The following is a 12,019-nucleotide window of genomic DNA, read 5'->3' on the forward strand; positions in this document are numbered from 1 at the left end:
AAAACATATTAACTTGAAATAATGTGTTCAAAGAAATTCTACTATTCTATTATCATTAAATTATTTATCTACCTTTTTTTCTGCAGGTTTCCACAGTTTTATTAGGAAATGTTGTTTTCTGTGAAATATACTAGAAACCAGGGAAAGGGCACATCCACTTTGCAAGATAAGGGTTTTCATTTCTGCCACTTAGGAAGGGCAGGGGGTGGGGTAGGGCACACTGGGATTTAGACCCATTTCCCCACTTTTTGGGCTTCACCCATATTTCTTTTCTCGGTCAGCAAGCACCAGAGGACAAAAACACAAAGACAAGAAACAAAAATGGAACGATCAACCTTCAGGCAGGCCACACCCAACCTTCACCTCCCCAGACTGCGCCAGGACCTGGAGGGGCTGGAGTCACAAATCGGCCACTCAGTTCTGTGTTTGCCTTTCTGACAATGACTCACCCAGATGTTCCCATCCTGGTGATAGGGCTTCCAGTTTCTCCCAGTGTCACTGTACAGCATGCGATACTGGGTCACCCAGTCTGAGCTGCTGTATCTTCCTTGGGTTGCAACGGCACTGATCTGTTTCCGATTGCCAAAGTCAACCTGAAGCCATTGATAATGGTCACTGTCGGATGGAGACCATCCCCCAGCACCTGAAGAAGGTCGAGGCAAGAGAGGAAAATGGATATTTAGAGTTGAAGCTCTACAATTGACGATGTATTATGCCACATCTTTCAATTGGCCTTAGCAGTGCAACATTCTACAGATATATTATGGAATGTCCTTTATAGATGCCACTGGGACTTCAACTAATATTCTTCCAGCTGGGTAACATTGATACTCTAACCTCTTTATAGTGCAATTATGTGCTCATTTTCTCCTGAGCAAATGTCTTCATAATTCCTCAATTAGATCTTATTAGTACATGTCAAAGTCTAATTGGCTGAGGGCTGATCAATTTACCATGAATTCTTCAACTAAAAATCACAGGAAAAAAAGCAACAATTTATTAATTCCTCATGTGAGGTTTTATGTTTGAGTAGATTATAAATGAAACAAAACCCAATTATATACAACTCTAAACTGTCTTTTGCATTAAAAAGTTCAGAGTTCAAAGAATACTAGTAGTTCTAAAGATGAGGTCTAATCTTACCTTAAGCTGCATACTCATACTCATGAGAATGAAGGTATATGTACTCAGGTAGTATATTTGCTAACACTTAGGAGGTATATAACCCATGCCTCTTGATAAACACATTTTGAGGAAAACAATTTCAGTAACTAAATGAAATAAAACTTCTTTTGGTAAAATATAAAAATTATTCAATAACAAAAGCAATTAAAAAAAACATTAACATAGGAAAAAATACTCTTAGTTTATACCACTATATAAAATAACTATGGTTGCATGTAGATATATTACAGAAAATATGGCATAATGTTTAGTGCTAAGGGGAAATATAATTTTTTGAGTGAGTCTGGTTACCAATGGGTGTGAATGGTCAAAAAGTATTCAAGAAAGTATCCCATATACAGTATATCTATATCTATATCTATGTCTATCTATCTATCTATATAGTACTTTGCAAATAAAAAACTTAAGTGACAATAAAATAATTTATTCTATGAGGACTATGATAACAGAAATCATTTTGCAAATCATCACAGATATATCATTCCTTTAATGATGTTTACATGGCTTGTTTCTACTATCAGTTATGATAGAACACCTCTTCTGCCATAAAAAAAAATCACAAAATTACAAAATGTATAATTCCTTTGTAGGGGTTAGACAATGGACAATACAGGATCCCTGATCCCAAGAGAAGATGAACACATGAGGGCCTGACTTTCTGCCTCGTTCACTTTCTGGATTATGGCACATGAAAGAGCATCCCAGAGTACAACAGTGTCCTTGAGATGGAGATGTATCAAAATCAAAGCTCCTGAGGAAGCTGGCATTGGTAGGACAAGTGCAGGGGGCAGCTGTCAAGAGGAAGAGCTCTGGAAATCTGCACAGAAGCACCAGTGAGCCTCTAGACTCTAGACTCGGTATGAATCTGAAGCTGTGTATTTGCAGACCAAGACTCCACAAGACCAGGGAAAGGTCATTATGAAATGAACAACCACCAAAGGGAGCCCCGGGCTGGAAGTAATCTAACCTCACACCGGAGAAGATCAAGAGAAGTCCTTGAACAAGGCTAGGCATTCAGCAGGTATCTCAGAAAGATTAGAATAATTTAGTCCTAAACCAAAGGCTACTCTGGGCACATCTGAATAAAGATTGGTAACAAGCCTGAAAAACGATCAGTCTGACCAACAATCAAATGAATCCCTTGCGCAGACAAAACTCAACACTTCACTAAGGAAGGCTGTGAAAGTTTAGAAGCTCAACAACATAGCATCTCTAATGTCCAGTATAATTTTTTTTTAAATATTAGACATTTGGGGGAGCAAGCAAAAAATGACCTAAACAAGAAAAAATTCAGTCAACAGAAACAGTCTGTAAATAACAGAGATGATGAAATTAGCTGACCAGGACTTTAAAACTGAGCTTATAAATTAGTTCCATTCTTTGAAAGAAAAATATAAAATGTTGAATGAACAATATGAGGTATTAATGGGGAAAATATCAACCAAAGAGAACAAAATGGAAGTCTATGAAATATATATAAATATATAAATATAAATAACTATATAAACTATATATATATATAACTATATATATATAAAACTATGGAAGTCTCTGAAATATATATAAATATATATTGATATATATAAATTTATATATATATAAATATTTATATATAATTTATATATATCAATATAAATTTATATATAAATATAAATATATAAATATAAATAACTATATAAACTATATATATAACTATATATAAAACTATACATAGTTTTATATACTATATATATACTTTTATATATATAGTTTTATGTATTATATATATATATAGTTATATATATAGTTTTATATATATATATATAGTATTGGGGGTGAGGCAGGGAAGGAAATAGAGGAGGGAACAGAGAGAGAGAAAGACTCTTAAGCAGGTTCCACACTGAGCATGGAGCCTGATGCAGGGCTCAGTCCCACAATCTTGAGATCATGACCTGAGCCAAAATCAAGTCAGTCACTTAAACACCTGAGCTGCTCAGGGTTTTCCCTGAATTATTTTTATACCTGAAATAAAACATGTACTGGATAGGCTTAGCAGCAGCTTAGAAACTGAGAAGAGAACATTAGTGTACTTGCATACCGGGCTGCATAAACCATTCGAACGGAAGCTCAGAGGAGATAAAAGGCTTAGAACTGGACAGTGTCCCAGTGGCCGGCAGAATAATATTAAGTGTCCTAACAAACAAGCTAAGGAGAACTAAAATCAGAGAAGGTAGAGATTGGGGGCAGAAAAAAAAAATACAGTTTTTAAAAGATTTTATTTATTTATTTTAGAGACAGAGCTCACAAATGGGGTGGGGGCCAAATGGGGGCTTTACAGAAGCAGACAGAGAATCCTAAGCAGACTCCATATCAAGTCTGGAGCCCAATGCTGGGCTGGATCCCAGGAACCTAAGATCAGGACCTGAGCCAAAATCAAGAGATGGACACTCCACTAACTTAGTCACCCAGGTGCCCCTAGTTTGTTTATTTGTTTGTTTGTTTTCAAGTGAGCTTGAGGCCCAGTGTGGATCCCAAAACAGGACTTGAACTCATGACCCTGAGATCCAGAACTGAGCTGAGATCAAGGATCGAACATTTAACCCACTGAGGAACCCAAGCACCTCTAAAAAATACATTTGAAGAAACAGCGGTTGAAAATAGTAAACCCAGCTATCTGAGGAATTCAGAGCTACAAGTGGGATCAATACAGAGATAGAAACACCAAGTCTCATCCGTAATCAACTGGTAAGAAAAACAGTGCTAATGAGAAATATCTCAAAAGTAGCCAGAGGGCAATAACATCTGAGCAAAAACAATGCAAAACAAAAGACAACAGAAGGGCATTTGAGGGGCGCCTGGGTGGCTCAGTGGGTTAAGCCGCTGCCTTCGGCTCAGGTCATGATCTCAGGGTCCTGGGATCGAGTCCCACATCGGGCTCTCTGCTCAGCAGGGAGCCTGCTTCCTCCTCTCTCCCTGCCTTGCCTCTCTGCCTACTTGTGATCTCTCTCTGTCAAATAAATAAATAAAATCTTTAAAAAAAACAAAAAAAAAAAAAAGAAGGGCATTTGAATGAATGCACTGAATGAATCTGAATTGTGCAGCCCTGTATTCAAGTATACTAATGTTCTCTGCTCAGTTTCCAAGCCGTTGCTAAACCCAACCAGTACATGTTTTATTTTAGGCATAAAAACAGTTCGGAGGGAAGCCTGGGCAGCTCAGTTGTTTCAGTGACTGACCTGGTTTTGGCTCAGGTCATGATGTCAGGATTGTGGGACTGGGCCTTGCATCAGGCTCCATGCCCAGTGTAATTCCTCTTGAGGAACTTCCTGAGTGTAAAAGAGGCACTGTATCCAAGGGCATGTCCCTTCCTGTGGTTGGACACTTGCAGTGACGGGTCAGCCAGGAGTTGGAAAGAGCAGTCCTTCCACCTGCCCCAACTTGGGAAACCTGGCGGGTCATGGTGGTCTGCAGAATTGGCCGAAGCCTCCACTGAGACTATATTGCATCTCACCTTCTCCTTCTGCCTCTTTCCACTTCATCCCTTTCCCTGCCACAGGTCTCCATCCCAAAAGTACTCTCTAATGAATTCCCTACATGTTCTTTTCCATCTTAGAATTTGTATCCTGAGGAATCCAGTCTGCAATATCTTCTTGGAACCACTCTTCTGATAATCTCACTAACAATGGAAGTTACTTGTCTCTGTCTGTGTGTGTTATCTATATGCTGTTTTCCCCTGTTGTAGTACCTAATTTTCCTATAGTCATCTATCATCCACATACCTACTTTACCTAGAATTCCGTAAAATGTTAGAGGAGCTGTGGATGAATTTCTGGGATAATAACATACCCCATCATCAAGAGATTATAAATATACTTTCTTATCTGTTACATATATTGTTCCAAACTTAAGGGGAAAATCCTATAGCCAACTGCATAGAAAATTCTATGTATGTATTACCAAAGCAATAAGGTGACTTGGTCACTGGAGTAAATATGAAATTATTGCAATGACTGAAGAGGGGTGAATGTAAGCAATTAATTGTCCAGTGAAATTAGAATATTTCTCAGAACGAGTCCTCAAAAAAAATTCCAGTATAAATTTTCTCAAGTTACTCATTTTTTACTGCATTACAGTTTTTTTAATAAGGAGGCAATTAACATACCACTACTTAATCCCATTAATCTTACTACTTCGAAAAGTAGAATTTAATGTCCACTTTAAGGGAAGCAAAATTCTAAAAGAAGGGAAAATATAAGTTAAAAGTTATTTCTTTGCAGAAGTACACGTGGAGAGAATAGTGATTAACCTCGAGGGGAGGGCAAATGTCAGGCTTTCGTGAAGAACATGGTAGAAAGATCGATGAAAAGTTTCCTATTTCTCTTTGATCTATAAAGCAGTGTAATTTGGGGAAGTTGATTACTTTGTTCATTTAGCTTGTGAAATGTGTAGCCTCTATTGATCCAAGGATTAAGGATGATAACTCTTTCATCACAAAAACCTCAGGAAAATGGTATATAAGAGAAAAGTGTTCCCCAACATATTGCGGAAAGTATGAGAGGGCAAATGCATTCCCAATGGATGTTGCACTAGCTCAAAGGACAAAATCTCCAAAGTTGAAGAGAAGGTAGAGGAAGTAGAAATAGTGAATAGTCATGAACTCTGTTTCTAAGAGGACAGCATTAACTCTTACTTAGAAATAACAGAACCAAAAATACCAGCTGATAACTAGTAAGTTGTTAGCATGAACTGAAAGATGTGCATTTATATAAAACTCATACTGTTCCCTAGACAGGAAGAATGCTGTTCCCTCCCTCTCTACTTCCACTTCGCTTCATCCCTCTCTGTCTTTCTCTTTTTTCTTTTTTTTCCTCTCTCTCACATGAATACACCCATTGTGTGTGTGTGTGTGTGTGCACGTGTGTGTGTGTGCACGTGTGTGTGTGTGCACGTGTGTGTGTGTGTGTGTATGTGTGTGTGTGAATTATAAAGATACACAGTGTTTATAGTGTAGTGTCCTACTCTACTGGGGTTAGTTGAGTGAGAAATTATAATAGAGAACCTGGAGAAATGGATGAAACGAGTCCTCTAAACTTACTAAAAGCTTATAATTATAATGGCCATCTCTGTTTTATATTTTATAAACCAGTACCTCTGAAAGAAAAGGAAAACTTAGTAGGTGTTTCAAGAGAGGGCTTGAAATTTCTTTTCTAGTGATAAAGGTCTCCTGCCTAAACATGCCACTGTCCAAGTGGGTGGCCGTAACACCACCAGAGATTATAAGCCTAGATTTTAATTTAAAAGAAAAAGGTAGAAAATTTTTTTCAATTAAGTATAGTACTACCTTTAATAACTGGATGAAAAATATGTATCAGATGAAAAGAATAAATTGAAGATGAGACTTTCAGGCAAGATCATATTATGAGTTCTGGCTTGGAGGCTTCTTTCTGCTCCAAATACATAGTATTTTTAGATAAGATAGATAAAAAGAAAATTGAAAAGACATAGCCAGGATAAAAAATAAGATAAGCATCTCCATGCACAAGAAATGCAACCCAGGGGCGCCTGGGTGGCTCAGTGGGTTAAAGCCTTTGGCTTGGGTCATGATCCCAGGGTCCTGGGATCGAGCCCCGCATCAGGCTCTCTGCTCAGCAGGGAGCCTGCTTCCCTTTCCCTTTCTCTGCCTGCTTCTCTGCCTACTTGTGATCTCTGACTGTCAAATAAATAAATAAAATCTTAAAAAAAAAAAAAGAAAGAAAGAAAGAAAGAAAGAAAGAAAGAAAGAAAGAAAGAAAGAAAGAAAAGAAATGCAACCCAAATGCAAGGCAATGAGTAGGACCACAAGCAGAGGCTGGCTGGATCAGTGTCGGGGAATACACAGAGGCAGCATCCACCAGCTCCTGGGGAATACTGAGACACCTAAGTCTCTCCATGTGTGTCAGAGAAAGGAAGCCTGGGTCGGGGCTGAAAATTAAGACTGACCCAGGACTAACTTGCTTGGGAAACAAGACTAAAACAGCTGTTTACTGACTTAGAAATATGGCCTAGATGAGACTGCACCCAAAGAACTTAGAACACAGGGAGCACCCAGGTGTCTCAGTCGGTTAAGTGTCTGCCTTCTGCTTGGTTGTGGTCCTGGGGTCCTGGGATGGAGCCCAGAGTTGGGCTCCCTGTTCAGCGGGCAGTCTGCTTCTCCCTCCTCCCCTGCCCCCAAGTAAATAAAATCTTTCTCTAAAAAAGGAAGAAAACGGGTATATATGAGCTCAGCACCACTGACTCGGTGACACACGTATGATTCTCTAATAACCCTGCCAGACAAAGGCAAAAGGTCATCCATTCAAGATGTGGTTCTGGACTGGGGATGTGGGTAGCTGCACAGAGATAGTCACAAAACTATCAGGCAGAAAAAGAGGTGAGAGACAGAGTCAGAGAGCCAGAGAAGCTGGTTATCAAAAAGAGTGTGCAAACCAAAATTTCAAATCAGAGAAAAGACAACAAATGCCACAAAGTCAGAAGTTCAATGGAAATTAGCTCCAGATGTAAGAACCATATTGCAGAATACTATTCAGTAATCAAAAGGAATGGCCGTTGATACAGGCTACATGATTAATCTGAAAATAAAGGACCAAAAAAAGTGCATATGGTGCAATTCCATTTATACAAGATTCTTGGAAAGGCAAAGTGCCATACAGGAAGAAAAGCAGATCAGTACCTGCTGGAGGAGGGGGAAATGGGTTAGAGGGATGCCTGAGTAGTTCAGTCAGTTAAGCGTCTGCTTTCAGGAAATAAATATGCTTCAGGTTTTCAAATATATAAAAGTAATATATCTATTAAAAACAGCAGTAATGATCAGATTTAACCAGGGAAAATAAAGCATTTACAGATAGATACTATAAAGAACCAAAAAGTGATCTTAGGAATTAAAAAATATAGTCATTGACAGGAAAAAGAAAACTCCATAAGAGGAAAATCCACAATTTACATATTGCCTCAGAAAGAATCACTCAGCTGAAAGGTAATATTGCAGGATTCCCACAGAAGTCCATATAGGAAAAAACAAAATGCCTTAGAATTCAAGAACTTTGGCTTTTGACCAAGATGGAGTCATCGGGATTGAATTTACTTTCCCACCTGAAACAATGAAAAAGCAGTAAAAACATATAAAATGATAGTTTGCAAGACCCTAAGATATGAGGCCATCAAGGGCTGGAATCTCTGAGATAGGGAACAAAATGAAGTGAGCCCTACTTCCCAGCTTCGTATCTTGAAAGAGTTTCCAGGCTGAGGCATCAGAAAGAACCCAGGCGGAACATGGTGGAGTCCTTGAGTTGAGGAGAGAGAGCTGTGAAACCAGGTGGCTAGAGTCAGAAGCAAAAGAAAGAGCAGGGGAACCTCCTCAAAGTCTTCAGCTGAGTAGTGGTTAGCATACACGTATGCAGAAACTACCCAGATTTGAGCAAAGAATCATCTGAATGGAGGAAGGTACTTCTTCTTTGTACTACTTACCATATGTTCCCACCATCCTCTTCCTAGGTATTTTCCCCAAAGAAAACAAAGCCTGTGAACATAACAAAGTCCTGTGCACGATGTTCTTAGCAGCCTTCCTTGTTATAGCCCAAAGCCGAAAGAAACTCACATGTCCATCAACAGATGAACAGAGAAACAAATGATGTATATCCATATTGCAGAATACTATTCAGTAATCAAAAGGAATGGCCGTTGATACAGGCTACATGATTAATCTGAAAATAAAGGACCAAAAAAAGTGCATATGGTGCAATTCCATTTATACAAGATTCTTGGAAAGGCAAAGTGCCATACAGGAAGAAAAGCAGATCAGTACCTGCTGGAGGAGGGGGAAATGGGTTAGAGGGATGCCTGAGTAGTTCAGTCAGTTAAGCGTCTGCTTTCAATTCAGGGCATGATCCCAGGGTCCTGGAATCAAGCCCTGCATTGGGCTCCCTGCTCAGCAGGGAGTCTGCTTCTCCCTCTCCCCCTGCCTGTGTGGGTGCCCGCTCTCTCTCTGACAATGATTTTTTTTTTAAGAAGGGGGTTACAAAGTGGCAAAAGTAACCTTCCTGGGGTAGTGAATATAGTCATTATCTTGATTGTGGTGATAGTTTCATAGGTGTAACATATATAAAAGTATCAAATTGCATAATTTAAATATGTACCTATTAGTGTATATTAATGATACATCAATAAAGTTGTTAAAATTTGTAGACAAGGAAAAGATGGAGTTTCAATGACATGTTTAAAAAGTTCTAGAATAAAATAAATACATGGAATATAAACATTTGAAGAAGTCATGATTGAAATTTTTTCAATATTGAGAGGAAAAAAAGTCATGATTCCACAAGTTTAAAAAGACTCTCTGAACATTGAAAAACATGTAGTGGAAGAGTATTATGAAAAGCGTATTTTGAGGTGCAAATGAAAGCTGGTCTAAAATAATTAGACTGATGAAAGGCAATATTTGAAAAAAAATAAAGTAGACAATTGAGAATTATCTCATTGATTAAAAAAAAAAAAAAAAAAAAAACCAGCATCTGAAGAAGTGCAAAAATTTTCCTGCTAATGAGCTCAGATGTTATTTACAGTGGGACATAAACAGCTAGAAGGGGTGGCGTCTGACCTACTTAGAAGAATTAGATTAGACTTCAACCAAATGTAGATACTTGTTGATCTGAAGCCAGAAAAGAGAGCCCCAGACCTTAATTAACGCCTGTCGTGAGCTAGAGAAGTGAAAATAGCCATGCTGCAGTCCATTCCTAAAATACGGGAAAAGTAATGGCTGTATACTGTTAAAACAAAAGAGTATGAAAGCACATTTTGAAACAAAACAAAAAAGAAGTGATTTTATCAGACATTATCAGATGACAAGACGATAGAACGACTCGTCTCTCTTTTCTACCTTCTCCAACAAAGGCAAGAACTTTCACTTCATCCTGGGAGGAGCAGAACTAATAACTGAGTACAGGAATTATGTCCTGTGACAAGGTGGGACATAAGCAGAGAGGTAGAGCTGCTTTAACTTTTTTGAAACATGCAGCCTATACCCCAAAGCACTGGCATTATTCACCCATCTAACCTAGCTTCTTTCATATTTATCAAAGGAGCTACCCAGAAAGTAAAGACAGCCTCCTTGCTACATGCACACATACATAAAAACAAGGGACTTAGTGAATCTAGAAACAAAAATAAATAGGACAGCTCTTCTTCAAAATCTGGCATGTGGATTATGAACATTTAGAACAAAGGAGAAATGGGGGGTTGGTGACACTGGAGGTAGTACTGGGGGGTTATAAGGATTTCCTTTTTGAACATGTTCTTGTTACTAGAACACAGTAAATTCCATAGATATATGCCTAACTTGATTTTAGCAGAGCATTTGGCAATATCTCTGATAAATATAAAATGGTAAATTGTGGTCTGGAAGATAACAGTTTTGGGAGCACTCAAAATTGGTTAATAATTATGCCCCAAATATGTTGATTAATGACTATGTCAACTTGAAGAGAGCTCCCTAATGATGTGCCACAGGCTTTCATCCTGTACACTGTCATTTTTAATATTTTTATTATCTAAGGCATGGAAGACATGCTTATGAAATTTGTCAATTACATAAAGCTGGAAGAGAGACCTAATAGGATAACTAACTGAATTATGATGCAAAATGTTCTTGACTGACTGCAAATCTGAGCTTGTACCAGCACAATTTGCTTTATCATCAGTAATAAACCAAGATGGCCATTACAAAAAAATGCATTATCCATTTCACAACTAAGGTGTATAATGCATAGGAATAAAAATGCAACCTTAATTTACTTTGTGGAAAATACAGTGTAGAAATGATGGCATCTATAGTACCATCTATTTGCAGTATTCCATTGAAAACATTTTTGATACATTTTTATTAAGCTTTTACATGTAAATAGAAAAGTGAACAAACCACAAACACAGTGTATTAGAAATTATCTCGACAATGAACATAACTGTGTAATCACCATGCAGATCTATAAAGAAATCCTTGCCAGCAACCCATAAGCTCTCACAGAGTCCTTTCCCAAATGTGGTCACCTTTCTCTCCCCAACGAATTGCTTGAGATTCATCCATGGAATTGAATTTAGCAGTATATACCAGGTTGTAGATTGCTCATTTTCTTTCTTGTCTGATATTACATTGTATAATCTACTTCTCTTTGTGTGTCCACTCCAGTGTTAAACACATGGATATCTTCAGTGTGGAGTTACTAGAAAGAATTTAGCCATCAACATTTTTGTTCATGTCTGTGAACACCTACTTGTGCCTCTCTGTTGGGCATATACCTCAGAGTGGAATTTTGGGTCCAAACATGTTTCTATTCTTTTTTTTTTTAAAGATTTTTATTTATTTGACAGAGAGAGATCACAAGTAGGCAGAGAGAGAGAGAGAGAAGCAGGCTCCCCACAGAGCAAAGAGCCCGATGCGGGGCTCGACCCCAGGACACTGAGATCATGACCTGAGCCGAAGGCAGCGGCTTAATCCACTGAGCCACCCAGGCGCCCCTCTATTTTTAAGTTTAGTCCATTTTCCCAACAATTTCCGAAAATAGTTGAGCTGAGTTTTACCCCCGCCTCCCCAAACACACATGGGAGCACGGTCATGACTTTCTGTCGCACCACATCCCTACCAAAATTTGATGTTGTTAACTCTTTGTTTGTTGTTCCTGTAAGTTTAGTTTAGACATTCTGGCTCAATGTAAGCTTAATGTTCATTTTCCTGATAACTATACTCTGTTAATACAACAAATTATAAAATTACTGTAAATTAAGACATAGGTGTTATGAGTGCAAGGATAGACAAATAGACCAAATA

General features: G+C 38.2%; 1 protein-coding gene across 1 annotated transcript in view; it reads right to left on the bottom strand.

Moving 5' to 3' along the window:
- The window catches only part of CNTNAP2 (contactin associated protein 2), a 1,362,616-nt gene that overhangs the window by 1,303,275 nt on the left and 47,322 nt on the right, over window positions 1-12,019 (bottom strand). Inside the window, exon 2 of the mRNA XM_082693594.1 lies at window positions 450-643. Coding sequence (XP_082549720.1) covers window positions 450-643 — 194 coding nt within the window. The remainder of the gene's footprint in view (window positions 1-449; window positions 644-12,019) is intronic.

Source organism: Mustela nivalis (genome assembly GCF_964662115.1).
Source record: "Mustela nivalis genome assembly, chromosome: 12".
Lineage (NCBI taxonomy): Eukaryota > Metazoa > Chordata > Mammalia > Carnivora > Mustelidae > Mustela > Mustela nivalis.